Below are 17374 nucleotides of genomic sequence, written 5' to 3'. Positions count from 1 at the left end.
ATTTGTGTCAGGTGAACAGAGGGTGGCACGTTTATTCTAACATAGTAGTGAAGACAGGAGCATGCGAAGGTCAAAGAAGGTTTTTAACTACAGTCACTTGGTAATGTCAAAGGAACATCAAGGTGTTGATACCCAGCGGTAGTTGGGAATGTAGGACAACAGGGAAGACCAAGGAAAAGGTGATAGCTAAAATTCCTGAAATGGATATATTCAGGAGGAGAGCAAAAAGCAGAGAAAACTAAACAAGGGGCAGATTAGGTGGCAAAAAAGTGGAGAAGAGGTCATCCGAGCCCAGTTAGTGTCATGAAAATGGGTTTAAAGCACAAGGAAGGGAAAGTGTGAGCAAGGATAGTTGGTGGAACAAAGGGCTGAAGGAGATGGTTAGGGGAGAGTGGGATCCAGAGAACAATGAGAGGGATACTCCTCTGAGATAGCTTAATGCTAACAATGACTTGGCAGGAAGAAAAGGTGACTTGTTTATCTTTTCAGTAAATTCGGTGATGTCATCCACAGGAGAAGAAAGCAGGAAGGGTGGACTTGAGGGGAGTGGGAGAGGTTTGAAGCTGGTGTTTTAGAGACTCAGTTGTTTGGAGACCATTCAACAGAGTGCTAAGGCAGCCCTGAACACTATGCTGAAAACAGAGAGCATCATTTGGGGCTAGATCAGGTAGTCATCTCAGGAGCAGAAAAGGGAAGTGGCGGGGCTAGCCGAGCTGGGAGTCAGAAAGGCAGGGAGATGTAGAAGAGGAAAGGTCCAGGGTAAGAGGATAGAAAATCTTGATGTGAACATCACTGAAATCTTGAGACTGAGGTCAAGGAGAAAAGCAAGTGCCATCAGGAGAACCAGCTGGGCCAGGAGAGCAAAGGAGGAATGATTAGATCTGGAAGTTACCTCGAAACAGATTCAGTGAGCAGACAGAATTGTCACAGGTGGGAAATAAAAGATTGTGGCCAGAAGTTAATTTCCAAGTGAAATATTTGTTGTGGTCAAGTTCCCAGTGATGACTAGGTCTAAAGCAAGGCCTTACCTGCGCAGCTGAAGTAGGAGAGGACATAGGCTGAGGAACTCTCGGTCAGGTTATTAGATGGGGCTGATGTTACTTTGATTTATTTAGGATGGCCCTAAGACCTTTGGAAAGCAAAGACCTGTCTCACCTTTCTCTAAGTCCTACAGAAAGGGAGAGCTTGGGTAAGTACTGTTTGGGGGAGGGTAGTGAAAGGACAGGAAACAAATAGAGCCTGTAATGACACACCTAGAAGATCACTAGCTAGAAGAATATACTAGAAGCTGCTGGCTCTGATTGCCTTGGGGAAGGAAGAGTATTGCTAGGAGATAGAGGTGAAAGGGAGATTTTCTTCAGTATACGTCTTTTGTATCCTTTGAATTTTGGATTACATTAATGTAGCACCTATTAGAAAATAGTAAACTGAAAACATAAGATAGATATTATCAATATAGGTACAGATAGTAGCCAACTTATTTAACTGTAAAGCAACTTATGCCTTCCTTATTCTTTCTGGTCCTGAAAAGGATTAGTTTAATGGGTAAAGCTCATAAAAAGAATCAGTAAAAGAGTACATTATTCATAATATAGTATTTTGCAGTTTATTTCAAACATCAGTCTCTTATTTTGACCAATTGCTTGTAATCCCTGGTATATTTTGGGATTTCCTGCAATAAAATCAGTTTCCCATAATGCTAAGTCTGGTTTAACCTTAATAAATCTTTTTTATTAGGTGTCACTCTGCTCACTTTAAATAGAGAAATAGTATTATTTAAATGTAGGAAGGAATGGGAAGCAATTAGGAGTTACGAGCTTGGCACCCTTCTAAGGATTTTCATCTCATCATTTGGTTTGAATATGTAAACATTTCTAGGATAGCCAGGGTTTGAGAATCAGCACACAGGTACATCCAAAAGCCAATCATATACTTTAGAGGTTTCCCTATTTTTCATTAAATACCATGAGTTAATGGCGATTACATGTAGCAATTTAGGTAATTCTCATTGCAGTAATTTATGTTTCCCTTTCAAAATTTTAAAACAGGTGTGAAGATCACATCCACGCTGCAGGTGCTGAAGCTCATCAAGCAGGCCGGCGACCGCGTGCTGGTGTACTACGAGAGGCCGGTGGGCCAGGCGCCGCACAGCGCAGTGCTGCAGGACCACCTCAGTCAGCTGGAGGAGCACTTTCTGTCAGGCTCGTGCCAGCCAAACTATGAGGAGGACCCTGGGTTGGCAGGCGACACTGAAAGTAGAGACCTGGATTTGGAGTTTGAAGACTTGGCGAGTGATGTCAGAGCACAAAATGAGTTCAAAGATGAGGCACAATCGGCAAGTCATAGTCCCAAACGTACTCCCACGACGCCTTCTGTTAGACCCCTTGGAACAGTATCACCCGTTTTAAATCGTAAATTAGTTACAGGAAGTCACCCGCCACCACCCAAACTTCCATCCAAAGAAGGAAACAAACCCTTAGCCCCCAAACCTTCTGAGACAACAGACCCAGCACAAGTGTCAAAACCCACCCAGGGATTCAAACCACCCGTGCCACCACGACCGCAAGTGAAAGCTCCTTTGCCTTCTGCGGATGCCCCAGGTCAGGCGGAACCAGATGTTCTCGCTGAAAAGCCAGACAAGGTGCTGCCTCCTCCTGCAGATAAACCTGCTGAAAAGCAAGCGAAACATGTGGATCACATGGAAGATGTCGCTGCATCTAAGCAGTCTTCAGCAAAGCAAGAAGTGGGGAAAGACTTGGCCTCAGAAAGTTCCTGCCCTTCCAAGGACAGTTCGGATGACCCTCAAACGTGGGAGTCTTCAGAAATTCACTATCGGAATAAGCTAGGAAAATGGGCCAGAGCCAGAGCCACCTGCTTCTTCGACATAGAAGCCTGCCACAGGTACTTAAACATCGCCCTGTGGTGCAGGGATCCTTTCAAGTTGGGGGGGCTCATCTGTTTGGGGCACGTGAGCCTGAAACTTGAAGAGGTGGCTTTAGGATGCCTCACGACATCCAACATGGAGTACCTTTCCAAGTTCAGACTGGAAGCCCCAACGCCCAAGGCCATGGTCACGAGAACCGCTCTCCGCAATCTGAGTATGCAAAAGGGATTCAACGACAAATTTTGCTTTGGTGACATTACTATCCACTTCAAATATCTGAAGGAAGGAGAAGCGGACCACCATCTAGTTACTAACTTGGAGAAAGAAAAGGAACTTCATTTGGTCGAAGAGGTTTCTGCGCTGCCGAAAGAGGAGCCCTTAGTGGGACAGCTGGGCTTAACAGAAAACAAACACAGTTTCCAGGACACTCAGTTCCAGAACCCAACGTGGTGTGATTACTGCAAGAAAAAAGTCTGGACTAAAGCCGCTTCCCAGTGCATGATCTGTGCTTACGTTTGCCATAAAAAATGCCAGGAAAAGTGTCTCGCTGAGATTCCTCTCTGTGGAGCGACCGAGAGGCGGATAGACCGGACCCTGAAAAACCTCAGGCTGGAAGGACAGGAGACCCTCCTGGGCCTGTCTGCTCGTACTGATGCTGAAGTTAGCAAGTCCGTCACTAGAACCACAGGCCTGACCAGGCACATTATCAACACTAGCTCTCGTTTGTTAAACCTGCGTCAAGTCTCTAAAACTCGCCTTTCTGAAGCAGGAGCTGATCTAGTAGAACCTTCACCAAAACATACACCCAACACGTCAGACAATGAAGGCAGCGACACAGAGATGTGTGGTCCAAACAGTCCTTCTAAACGGGGAAACAGCACAGGAATAAAGTTAGTGAGGAAGGAGGGCGGTCTGGATGACAGCGTCTTCATCGCAGTTAAAGAAATTGGCCGTGACCTGTACAGGGGCTTGCCGACAGAGGAGAGGATCCAGAAACTCGAGTTCATGCTGGATAAACTGCAGAATGAAATTGATCAGGAGTTGGAGCATAACAATTCCCTTCTTAGAGAAGAAAAGGAGACCACCGATACAAGGAAAAAATCTCTTCTTTCTGCCGCTTTGGGTAAATCAGGTGAAAGACTACAAGCTTTGACACTTCTTATGATCCACTACAGAGCAGGCATTGAAGATATCGAATCTTTAGAAAGTCTGACCTTAGACCAGCACCCAAAAAAAATAGGCAAGTACACAGATGACACAGAGGAAGACTTTGATAATGAAATAACCCAACTAATAGACGCTCAGCCATTCAGCAGCATTTCAGATGACTTATTTGGCCCATCCGAGTCTGTATAACAGACCCATTTATTTAATCTTTCAAGCAATTGGGGGTGGGAGAGGTCTAAAGTACCACAGATATAACCATGTCTAAACCCCCTTATAATGCACTCTGGCCTGCTTCTCCACAGTTCCTTGCTTGTGTTAAGAGTGGAAAGGTTGTTCCGGCAAAAACATGACCAGCTCACTAAATTGGTTGTTTCGGATTGCATTTATAGCTATGCTTTTTGGGTTTATACTTGGAATTTATTTTTACTAATTTATTTTTAACTTTTCTAATTATGGAATTATGTAAGCTGACTTCATGTTTATGTATGTTGATGTCTCATGCTATTTTTTTTTTCTTTTTTGAATTAGTGTTAAATTGGATACTGTCCAGATTCTTGTAATGTTTTTATTTCTATCACGGTTATAACAGATTGTTGCATGCCCAAATTGACAGCAACAACCACTGAGGGAACAGTTTTTGAATCTTACTTTGTGTTATGAAGTTTGTCATGCTACTTGAGATTTTTATTACTTTGGGGTCCTGGGGGTGCTTTTTGTTTTGTTTTTGCCAAATGTAACATGAAAGCAGACACTATGGCTTTAGTCAGTTAATGCTGATTTAGTTAAAAAAAAAAAACAAAAAAACAAAAAAAACCCTTTATATTAATATTGCTTGCTTCCTATGCCTCTGTGAAATTTTTTTCTAAAGCTTTTGTGCAGTTGAAGTAGAGTGAGAATACAGTGATTGATTTGAAGAGCTTGCACTGAAAATGAAAACAAAATGTATCAGAGTAAATATAGAACGCAGTTGGTAAAGAATTTTGTAGAGAGGGAACAGGATTATTAAAAAACAGCAACCAATAGGATTTTGAAATATAATTTTTCAAAATGTTGCTTTCCTATTAAATGGAAGTTCTAATCATTTATGATTAATTTTCATCTCCAGTTCTCCCATAGGAAATAAAGCATGTGCAAGGATGTTTAAAGTTTCAGAGGACTGTTCTTAAAATGACCGTGTTGATAACTGGTTTGGCTGTTTTTGTTTTAGAAACTTTTATGTAGGAGAATGTTGTGAAGGAGAAGAATCATGCAAAATAGATTTACTGTTTTGTCTGATATCCTGCAGGCTTAAAGAATGGTGGCCATTCTGAATGCTTCTGTAATTCAGACTATCTTCATTCATTTAAAAAAAATTTAGATAGAAGTAGACAGTATAGATACATAGGAATTGGGACTAGTTGTCTGAAAAGGAAGATCTACTCTCATACTTGGTCATCGTGTGGATCCCCGTAACACATGACTGAGGAAAACCGTGAGCATGACCTCTGTTGGTATTCCATAAAAGTTTCGGCCTTTTATTTGCCTATAAAAAGATACATCTCTGCATAATTTTCCCTTTGGTGGCTAACTACTACGATAATTGATATGTAGTAAAACTGACATGAATTTAAAACCAGATGGGATGGCTTGTATGGCTGGCAGAAAAAAAGCATTTTAATATGGATTCTGGCCCACATCTGTAGTCCAGGACTCCGTACAAGAGTTTAAGATCAAGCAAGCCACCAAAGGCCCGTGTCTCAGTTTCCCCAGCTCCAACGTAGGAACAAACAAGGTTTAGGCTACCTCACAGGACTGTTGTGAGGGAAACAATAGCGTAACCAAGTGCTCTGCACAGTACAAAGCCATTCAAATAACAGGTAGGACGTATATGGGCCATAAAAACATTACCGAAGGAAGGGAAGTTACGTCTTTACAAACCAATAGCCAATTCTCACTTCTGCTGTAAAGTGAAATATTAGGGAAAAATGCTTTCTTGGCCAAGTTAATAACAAAAATATAGCTGTGTATGCCCCCCTTTGTTTATTTAAGCATGCTTGCATCTTAAAAGAACACGGCTATAAAAGTCCTTATACACAAATTTCTCTGGAAGCTAAAATGTTAATCTGTAACATATGCTTGAAACAATCTGCCCAATATAATAACCAACTTCCATCTTATGAAAAATAACTTACCATCCACACAACCTGGGAGGTGGAGTGTCTGAGTGGCTGGTGCTTAGGGATCGTACCACGAAGTTTTGGTGACATCCAAGCATGCTGCTGAAATGGGTGCATTCGAAAGGGCTGTAGAAGTAACGCAAACCTTCGATTTCATAAAAATCTGCTCGTGCTTTAAAATATTTAACTCTGTAGAACCAGTTATGGAAAGCTCAGTAATGCTGCTCATGATATTTATAAAATAATACCTTTAAAATAGTGCAATATTTTACTATATATATATAGTGGGAGGAGCAGTGGGGGCATCACAGCTGCACTCGAGTGCAGTGGGAACACCCCACATTGCCCAGGGGAGAGTGAGATATAAAGTCTCAATGAAAAGTTGTATTATATTAAATTTCTGATGTTAAGTCGCTGCCATGCTATGTTATCAATAGCTAAAAAATAATAAAGAGAGCAAAACCACCACAGAAAAAAGAATATCTTCATTTGATGGCATCTGAAAAGGGGACTGCTGCCTCTCTCTGGAATGACAGCCTGGTGAAATCTGGCCACGCAAACAAGCTCAGTAGTCCATTTGTGCTAAACCAAATGGCTATTTTGAAAATTGCCTAAGAGCATTAACTTCTGGTTTTACTTTTGTTTTATTTATGGATTTGCCTCTGCTCCCTACTAATAATAAGACTAGTGAAAGTGTATTTTCCACATTGGTATTTAATGATTGGTTTAGACATTGAGACCCTCACGTTGAGCAACATTTCAGCCCTGTTTTGGAATCAGAATTAACATGCTACATTTTTTAATGTCAAAACCTACATTCTTTAATATCAGAACTAGTTGAATACTATGTGGCCACTTGTAACTTTTGAGAAAAGAAAAGAGCTTAATATTTGAGGGTACTGTCATGTTCAAAATTTAAGTAACTCTGGATTTTTTTGAAAGACAATTTGAAAATACTTGGCTCTTATTAATAGTAAGATAATTCTTGAGTTCCCTAAAAGTAAATAAATTTAAAAGCACTCTAAATATGTATTGTCTTTATTTCTAAATTGAGATAATAGCTTTCTTTTAAAAAATGGGGTGGTCCCTCAATCCTTCTTAAGCCATGGACCCCCCCTTACACAGCTGATTAAAACGACTCTCACCCCTAAAAGATACACTCATGCACATCGTAAGTTTTATAGAACCTGGGGCCACAGGCCCACTGTATCACATGGCCACATAGTTTAGTTATTCATATCAAATGTATTGGCTCACAGCAATCAGGAAAATAATACAACTTTCCAGATGCAAGGATAACTTACTGCATGTTTCCACACTGACGACATGTGACTAGTTAACATATTTCAATTTAAAACACTTTTCAAAGCCAAAATGTGTGGTTCACTAACCTGGAGAGGAAGTTACCTGATGCCTGCAAGCAGAGAACAGTTTTTAATTAAATAACAGTCAAGACAATACCTTATGTATTTGATTCCAAGGATAATGTCTGGTTTATAAAGGAACACAAATAGGCACAGTAGTGTTCAGAAGATTTATTACGTAAACTAGCTAACACATGACGTAGGCAGGTACGCTTGGCAGTCAAAAGGAAGAATTGACTATTCATCGCTACCTCATTACAGTTTTTGTATCTGTTTGCCAGGTACACTCACCAAACCACCTCTGCTCAAAGAAACTCAGAGCTGTATGTTCTTTGTTCTGACATAAGTTTTTTTTTTTTGTTTTGTTTTGTTTTAGTCTTTTCCGTCTTGGCTAACCCCAGAATATTAAGTCACATAAAAGACCCTGCAACTCCCTATTTTTCCTGTTAGATAAAACTGGTATCTTTTGGTCCTAAAGCAATTCTAAAAAATTTCACATAGCTTTTATGTTATCCCTAAGGATCAGTAGCAGGCATGCCTTTCCCAGTGATTTTTGAGGACACCAATCTTAAAGGCAAAAATAAAGTAGGAATAACTTCTGTGGTTATTACCACATTCTTTCTGAAGGTCCTCCCCAATGGGCGTGGAGGACCCGCCTCAGGGCCATGGGCATGCGCCTCGGGAGCACCTTCCAGAAGCCACTGGCATCACCTGCCCAGTGTGAATCGGTGGGCGGAAAGCTTGTGTGCTTCCAGTTCACAGCACCTGACAGCCAGGCTGCAGATCCCTCTCAGGCCCACAGGACAGCTCCACAAAGCAGATGGAATAGCAGCATCCGCTAACTTTCCTAGAGAATTAAAAGGCTGAAGAGTCCTCTCTCTTACAGTACTTCGTTCCTCGTCGCTCAAGTTAAACAATTTTTAACAGAAAAATCAACATTAGGTGATTTTCATTTACAATTACAGAACTACAGAACTAACAAGTAGTATTTGAGGCATTCCACACTATCACCACTGCAATCATATATAAAACCTGGTGTAAACTTGACAGTGTTCACTAACAGTATTTGCTGTTACACTGGAAAACACGACAATGTCATGCTTAAAGAAACGACATCGCATAGCATTAGACGACACAGTAACACAGAGACATTTTCAGATGTTTGATTTTTTTTTTCCTGCCTGTGAAAGGGGGGGTGTCTGGACTACCCTATTACTTGTACCTGGTTTCGTAACACAATTCAAGACATCATTTCATTCATCTTCATTTAAAATTTTTCACATTGATGTGACCCACTTTCAGAAGTCTAGAAAAGAATAGTTTCAGACAACTCAAAATTAAAACACTTGGATGACCTCCAAAACAGGTCAAAGATGATATAGTCTGATTTTTTTTTGTTCATGTCATAGCAGCTATTAGCTTTTCTCCTTTATTTCCTAACCTTGAACTAGAGGTTGATATGTCTTGCCATACTTACACAACCTTGACTGTTGCGTAATCTACCCTCAATGTTCCTTCATCAAGATAACCATTTATCTTAAGGGGAAGCATCCAGTTGTTCGTTTAGATGCTTTTCTCTTGCTTTCAGAACATTCGCTGTTTTTCCCCTTATTGGCTTCAATGTTCGCTGCCAACCACATGACATGTCAACATGTAATTTACAACCAGCTGTTTCCAGGTAGGCGATTACATATAGATAACTAGTGCCAGCTAAGTTTTACCGACAAATCCAAACGGTAACTGCCTCCAGTTCTTGTCCTCTGCGTTGGAGATAACTAGCTTTTAACTCATACATACATAGATAACAGCAGGTTGAATAACTCTAGGCGTCACTACATAACCAAACGCTGTCTTACTTGATTGTTGTTCAGACTTCCCCCTGGTGTCTTATTGTCGGAAGTGTCTCGGAGATAACGTGTACTTTAGTTTTAAACAATGATTACCAATATTCAGAAAAAATATAAGGTGATTTTGGGGTGTTTTGGTTTTTCTTTTGGCCCAAGTGTTCGTGAATGTAAGTTAAAAAATTATATCTGATTTGGATTCAAATATTTATAGATTTACACTATTATCTATTTCGTCAAAATATATTGTATAATATTTAATAAAATCAAATACATAAAATAAAGTTTTCAACACTTTATACAAACCCCTAGAAAAGCTGCTTTTTCTTTATAAGGCTCTTGGCAATCGACCATATCCACGGAAAAGAAAGGGTGACCTCGGGTTCTACGGCTTCACCGGGGACGTGCGGGGCGACTAACACGGTTCTGTACGAGTCACTGCACGGGGAACACTGCTTCACACGACGAAATGCTCTGGTGACTTCTGAGAGTCTCAGTCACTTTCAGATTCTTCATCACCCAGCGGATACGCCTGGACATTGTTCTGAGTGTACATTTTTGTCTTAACCGCGCTGTTGTGATCCATGAGAATAGCCTAAAAGAGAGCAAAGGGCAGATACATTAACTTCCTGTTTCAGAAAGATGGTTTCAACCGTTTCTAAGGTTTACGTGTGTGTGTGTGTGTAGATCGGTCCACCCACTATTCAACAGTCATTTGGTGCAACTGCAAGCTTCCTGGCCCAGAAAGCCTGGAGTTCTACACGGTGAACATTTCGGGGAATAGGCTATCCCGGAAGGGGTCTCCCCAGGATTTTCATTCTAACCGCAGGGCCAGTAAGTGGATTCGGGGGACCCTGTGAGCTCTGACGAAAGGCATATGCAGGTTAGGTTTAGGAAGTTATACTTAGAATCTTGGAACTGGGGGAGGGGTGGTCCCTGGAGGTCTGTCTCCCAATCCAACCTGTTTGCAGACTTCACGCGGCAACACTCAATAAGGACGTGCTCTCGCCTGAGGACGCCAGCTCTGGTGTTAGAAACGCCCCCGGTGGACTGGACTGCCTCCATTGTCTGTGGATCGGGTTCTGATTCCCACCACCTTCACGGACCACCCTTACAGTGTACTAGGACCACTCTTCCATTTCCTGCAGCATTTTCCTTTTTAAATGAACTAAAGCCTTGGCTGAACTGCACGAGGAGCAGCAGCCCTGGGGCCAGCCTTCATTCAGCGGCTCTCAGAGCAGTAGCTGGCCAGGCAAGCACCTTGCACCGCACCCGCTGGTCCTCCGGCCTCACCATTTCCTCCCCGCCCCTGATAAGCCATCAGGCTGCCAAGGAATGATAACGCCACAGCCACTGACCGACGTCTGCTGCCTTGGCTGGGAGATCGAGGGTCTGACCAGCAAAAGGAAGCTCTCACATCACAGAGGGAAAACAGGGAGGATGAGACAGGGACCGAAGTCAGAGGTTTGGGTTAAAAGCAAGAATGACTGAGCACTTACTTCCTTGGGTGCCAGACCTGGGCTGAGCCCTCTGTGGGATCCTTTCCTTTAATCTCCCCCAACAACCCTATGAGGTGCCAGTCCTGCTCCAGGGCCCGTGCCAGCCCTTCCCTCTCCCCCAGGAGTCTTACTGTCTCCGGGTGACAGAGGCACTGGTTGGTGATTAGCCTTAACCAGATCCTTGCTGCACTGAGAACTTCCTGAGCCCGATTTGGGCAAAGTCCTGTGCTGGGGCCCGTCAAACACAGATTGAAAGGGAACCAACGCAACCAGGCGGAAAAGAGGAGAGACCCACGTACAGGGCTGTGGAGAGGTCGCTGACTGAGCAAGAGGCAGGGAGAGGGAGGGCCTCTGTCAGAGTATTTCCTCAGCACCTCCATGCCTCTTCTCTGAGTCCAGCGGGTCGTGAGCAATTCAAAGTGACAGACAGAGGCAGCCAGACCAGGGTGGCCTGGCAGTTGGGCCCCGACATATGAACCAGGAGGTCACAATTGCTGTGGGCTCGATCTCCAGTGTGGGGCGTGCACGAGGCAGCCAATCAATGATTCTCTCTCTCTCTCTTGTCATTGATGGTTCTATCTCTCTCTACCTCTCCCTTCCTCCCTGAAATCAACAAAAATACTTTTTAAATGACCAAGTTAAATCCTATATAATAAAGGGCATAGTGCTAGATCCATTTTTCAAATATATTGAACAGATTGATGAATGCAAAAAAAAAAAAAAAAAAAAAGCCCCACGCTAATACAGGCTGCATGGCACCTAACGTGAGGGTCTGCGTCTGTCTTTAAATCCCCTGTTTGGGGGAAATCATGAAAGGGCAGTTCATGAAAAGCCAAAGCACCCGGGTCCACGTCCGCTCCGTCAGAGAGAACTCGGGCTGTGCTCCCAGCAGAACATTGCGAGAGCGCGAACATCATATCCATTTGTGAACCACACAGGCCACCTCCCTGCCTGCTCTCTCCCATTCACCCCTAACCTCAGGGCCTCTGCTTTTAGCCGGAGGAGTGTCTGTCACCATTCCATGTAACACAAAGCAGCAACACCCACCGCCTCCAGCTATGCATGCTTATCCGGAAGGTTAAAATGGCTGATGCATTTCAAATTCAAACTCGGAATTGATAAACTTTGAACGTAGTATGCAAAAGAAGAACACTTCACCTTCTATCTTGCCTGTGGCTATGATTCTGGTCATGGAAATTATGAATTTCAACTGTTAGATGTGTGCCCGAAGGGGCATATACAGCCTTTTCCCCGAAGGGCCTGTTACCTGCACTAGAACCACCTCCAGAACCTTAGGCAGTGAGGCCCGAGCCGCTCTCACGGAAAGCCGCCAGGGCTGGGAGCAACGGCTGATCGCAGGAGGATGTGCAGGACGTGCGGGCGTGCCCAGCCTGATGTCCATATATTCCAGATGTTCAACAACCAGACAATGTTCTTGAACATTGTCCCCATGTTTATATTTCCTTGACAAAAGAGTCTACTGACTGGCTAATCTACCAACGTACAGAAGTAATTTTACTCTACAAATGTATAACCATAATGCTTGATTACAGTAAAGGAAGTAGCTTGTCCCATGTGGTGTAAACTAAAAAGGAACTCTTTACCATTTATGTTTGGAGAGTTCCCCCCCCAAAAGGATCAGGAACATACTTTAGAAGGAAGAAACATACCTCAACATGCGGATGGGGGGCGAGAAGAGATGAACCAAAGAACTTACATACTTACAGACATGGACTGGGGCAATAGGGTGGTGAGGGGAGGGGGCAAGGGCTGGGAGGGGCAAATAGGAGACATCTGTAATACTATCAACAATAAAAAGTATATAATAAAATCAAAACCAAAATAAAACCTAAAGTCTGCAAAGGAAAAACAAATCAAGGATCCAAAACATGGTGCTTCAATGATCAAGAAACACTTCAATCCGTCCCCAAGTGTCTCACCATTTTCTCTTCCGTGGCAGGTGGACTTCGGAGAAGAAAGCAGAGAGGAGCAAAAAGAATATTAACTATTCCGATAATTCTCATGAGCCACGGAAATCCAATTGCCTTCGCGATAGCCCCGCCAGCGGAAGGACCTTGGGGGGACAGAGAATGGGGTGAGCTCTCTGCAGACGCCGCGCCAGGGAGAGGCGCGAAGGCTCAGGTGGTTTGCGGTGGGCGTGCTCTGTCACGCCGAGACAAAAGGAGGCTCAGTCAGGCCGGCGCCTTACCTATCGCGTATCCCATACAGAAGGCCACGTCTGCAATGGCGTACACGCTCCCGTAGACGGACACGTGCCTCAGGTCCACCAGGTAGCCCATGATGGGCATCATGGAGGAGTCCACCATGCCTGCGGGCCAGGAAACAGTCCACAGAGAACAGTTGCACACGGAAGATGGGATGGGTGTCAGGGCGGTCCTAACCTCACATCCCTGTTGCCTCCTCCCCTTCTGGCCAAATTCCCTACCCGCACGTCCTGAGCCAGACTCCCTACAGCACACCTCTGGCTGAAGACCAACGGGAGGCAGCTGAGGGGGGGGACCGGATCAGGCCACCAGGTGCCTGTTCCCTGCCTTGCCTCACCTCGTCCTCACTGTCCAGGTGGCCTGTCCTCCGACAGAGGGCTCTCAGTCCTCTGGTGGCTCTCCCGCGTTCTCCAGAGCCAGCGGCTGCTGCTCACTAGCCCTCGGAGCCCCGCCTGCTTCCTGTTGCTATTTCCCCGGTTCACTCGTTTCTGGTCCACTCGTTCCTTGTCCTAGACACGCCTACATGCCTCACCCAGTCTCCTCTCCATGCACACGCTGGCCCCACACAGGGGGCAGGGCCAGAAGGACTCAGAACAAGGAGTCTGAGGGATCATCTGGCCCTCCTCACGGAACTAAAATCTAAAGAAGTCTGCTCATTACTGGGGTGTGTGTGGGGTACAATTTCTGGTCTCCTGAGCAGGGGACAGGGAGTGTGAATACAGCCCAGCTGGCAGGCCTCGGGGGTTGATCTTCAGTCTATGAACCAGGAGGCGCAGTTCCATTCCTGGTCAGGGCACGTGCCCGGGTTGCGGGCTTGATCCCCAGTGGGGGGCGTGCAGGAGGGAGCCCATCCATGGTTCTCTCTCATCACTGATGTTTCTATCTCTCTCTCCCTCTCCCTTCCTCTCTGAAATCAATATATTGAAATCAATATATTGAAATCAATATATATATATATATATATATATATATATATATATATATATACACACACACACACACACACACACACACACATATATATTTAAAAAAACAAAACAAACACATGTTCTGGGTTCAAATCCCTGGCCGGGTGAGTGCAGTCACGCCTTCTCTCTCTGAACATCGGTTCCCCACCTATCCCGTGGGCCTGGCCGTGACGGACCAGGGAGACAGCGTCTGTGACTGCCCCCAGCCAACCACTCATTCCCTCACCCCCAAGCCCCAGGGGCAGGAGGAGGAGGAGGAGGAGGAGGGAAACTCCCTTCCTTCACTGGTGTCTGCTGACCACCGAGCAGGTGCACGGTGTGGGGACACGGGAGAACAAGAGAGCTGGATGCTAAGCAAAGGGCTGAACATGAATTCCAATGGTGACCGGTGCTTCGGAGGCACGTGGGAGGACACCTCTCGGCTCAGGGGGCCTCGCCTGGTCCCAGGGGCCAGCCAAGGCTTCGCTCTCTCTGTACCCAGGAATGCCTGCCTGCCTGCCTTTCCCTGCGATCGACTTCGGCACCGATTTGTGTCGTGATCGATCTACAGGCTCCAAAGGAGAAACACGCGTGAACTGTTCATCCGAAATACTAACAGGGTTTCCCTAACGTAGGATGCGTCTCGTTTGCCCGTGAAAATTCCTGCAGCATGGGGGGTCCCCGCTGCACCGGTCCACCTGTCCTGTACCAAATCTCACCAAAATCCCCGGGAGGCCTGGTCCCCCAGCCTCATCGGAGAAGACCCGTTCTCAGGTCTGAGCCCAAAGGGCCCTGCGTCAGGGGAGCTCTGGTTGGCCCAGAGGTACGTCGGCGTCTGCAGACACCAAGCTTCTGAAAACGCTGGAAGCAAATGGCTCGTGCGTGGAAGCAGGCGTTTTGCTGTGGGCGGTCTGTAGGCTGTCCTGGGGCTTGGCTGCCCACAGCCTGCGCTCACGCTTCTAGAAAGTTCAGGGTCAGCCCGAGTGATCGGAAACCTTTCTCAGCGACGGGGGAAAACGACCGTTTTAAGTGGAGGCGCCAGGCTCCTGGGACTTACCAATTGCAAAGCCGACTCCGAAGTTGGGGGCGATGAGTCCATAAATGCTTTGGGCAAAAGGAAGCTGTGAGAGGAAATGGAATGTCACACTAAAATCACATGATAAGCAACTGAAAAACTAGCTTGGGAAGTCTTCCAAAAATGCTGTCTCCAGTTGGGCATGTGTGTTCCCTTCGAAGGAAACGGCGGGGAGGAGGGTAGGCTCGGGGAGAACCAGACCCTCCCCTCCCATCTTTCCAGCTGGAGCCGAAACGGGCTTTGAGATCACCCCGAAACACTGGTCAACTTCCGATGCACAAGATCGCCCTGGTCCACACCCCCTTTCTGGCAAGGACCCACAAACCCAGTTGGGGTAGATCCTGGCCACAGGAAGATGATGTTTTATTCTAGAAAAAAAGCATTTTGCAACTGTTCCAGGGTACTCACCCTAAAGTGCTTAAGACATTGTAACGTTTAAGGTGATGGGGGTAGGGGTGGGTGACATATCTTACCTAATAAAAGAGAAACATGCAAACTAACCAACACTCCACCACGCCCACAGCCAATCAGAGTAAGTATGCAAATTAACCCAACAAAGATGGAGCTTAATTTGCATAGGCAGGCGCAGAGCCTATGAGGGGGAAGAGGGTGGTGGAGGGAGCTACTGGAGTGGTGCTCCAGACAGAAGCGAAGACTTGCAGGCCCCGGGGTGGCCCAGGAGTGAAGGGGGGGGGGGGCTATTCTTGCAGGAATATTGTGCAACAGGCCTCTAGTAATGATACAACAACTCCCAACTGGCATTCAATGAAAATACATCCCTTGGAGAGTCTTGTCCAAAATTTCTAAGATGATAAAAAATATTGGAAGAAAATGAAAGATGTAAGAAAATGCATTATCAGCAAAGCTTCAAAACTGCTGAACAGTATTTCTTGGTGATTCTTGCCCAAAGCAAAAAGTGCTCCTTACTGACCATCTCCACTTGTTAACTGTGGCCTTTTACTCACCCATAAAACGCTGACCCCCACAATGATCATCCCCAGCAGGGCACAGAGCCACCTGTGAACAGCAACAACCCGCCATCAACCATATGCCTTCCCCCCCACTCCTCCTCCCCCCCCCCCCGCCCCCCGTCCGCATTTTCATGGAAATCACAGCAACTGCTTGTCTTTGCCAAGACAGAGACACAGAGCTTTTTTTTGTTTGTTTGTATTTTGAAAGAATGGGGTGATGAGAAGACAGGGAGCGTTGCTTCCACCGCATCTCACCTCCCGATCTTGTGTGCGAGTATCCCGAATATATTGGTTCCAATGAGATAAGAGATGCTCGCTGGCAAGAAGGCGACGCCTGTGTGATGAAAGGGACACCTTATCAGCACGGATACCGGGCGCGCGCTGGAAAAACTAATCATCGCGGCCGCCGCTGGTGGCGACGAGAGCCGAGGAGATGCAGCCCGGGGGCTGGCACGGGGCAGCTAATATCCGGCGGCTGCCCGGCCGGCCGGACCCCACACAGCTCGTCCGTCCGCAGAGCTGCGGAGACGCTGCAGACGCGGAATTCATTTCTCTATCGGCGCCTCCATCTCTGCCTGGCGGGGAGCTCTGCACGTGGACCCACACCCACGGCGCCGCGGTGTCAGGGCAGGGCACCTGCCGCCCCACACACGGCCCCGGGGCCTGTCTCGGGAGGCTGCCCCAGGGCGGACCGGGCTCAGCTACCAGGGGATCTGTCCCCAGCAGCTCCCTCTCCTCCCTACCATTCAAACAGGAAACCCTCTTTCGGAAAGATGGCTTTTCAGACTCTTAAGAGTTCAAAATTCCAGTGTTTCTTCTTGAAATCAGGGATACCAGATTAGACTCTGCGCCTTGCACACACCTACCGTGTTTCCCCGAAAATAAGACATCCTCCGAAAATAAGACCTACTGCATGGAAAGATAAGACATCCCCTGAAAATAAGACGTAGCGCAACTTTGGGAGAAAAAATTAATATAAGACACTGTCTTATTTTCGGGGAAACAGGGTAGTAAAAAAAAAAAAAAAAAAGTTGCTTTGATTTCAAATCTCCGTTCTTTCTCCAGCAATGATGGGGGAGGCATCAGGTGGGGACCTTGAGCAGGGAGGGCTGGGCGGCCCGGGCTCGGGGAAGGGCTGGGCACTGGGTCCCTGCTCTTGTCAGCCAGGCTGCCCGCCCAGCAAGGCGCAGAGGGGCCTGCGGGGCTCTGGCAGAGGCGGCCATGGCCGCAGAGACCGCACTG

General features: G+C 46.0%; 2 protein-coding genes across 2 annotated transcripts in view; one reads left to right on the top strand and one right to left on the bottom strand.

The window, feature by feature from the left end:
* Positions 1-9720, top strand: part of PDZD8 (PDZ domain containing 8) — a 52376-nt gene extending 42656 nt beyond the window's left edge. The window contains exon 5 of the mRNA XM_084904121.1: positions 2049-9720. Coding sequence (XP_084760247.1) covers positions 2049-4240 — 2192 coding nt within the window. The 3' untranslated portion in view covers positions 4241-9720. The remainder of the gene's footprint in view (positions 1-2048) is intronic.
* SLC18A2 (solute carrier family 18 member A2) overlaps positions 8362-17374 on the bottom strand; it is a 23437-nt gene continuing 14424 nt past the window's right edge. Inside the window, exons 10-15 of the mRNA XM_084904122.1 lie at positions 16388-16466; positions 16127-16178; positions 15144-15207; positions 13124-13243; positions 12855-12988; positions 8362-10010 (exon numbers count right to left, since the gene is read on the bottom strand). Of these exons, the coding sequence (XP_084760248.1) occupies positions 9909-10010; positions 12855-12988; positions 13124-13243; positions 15144-15207; positions 16127-16178; positions 16388-16466 (551 nt within the window). The 3' untranslated portion in view covers positions 8362-9908. The remainder of the gene's footprint in view (positions 10011-12854; positions 12989-13123; positions 13244-15143; positions 15208-16126; positions 16179-16387; positions 16467-17374) is intronic.

Source organism: Pipistrellus hanaki, assembly GCF_964339955.1.
Source record: "Pipistrellus hanaki genome assembly, chromosome: 14".
NCBI classification, from domain to species: domain Eukaryota; kingdom Metazoa; phylum Chordata; class Mammalia; order Chiroptera; family Vespertilionidae; genus Pipistrellus; species Pipistrellus hanaki.
The sequence above is the reverse complement of the archived record's forward strand: the minus strand, read 5'-3'. Positions and strand labels throughout refer to the sequence as shown.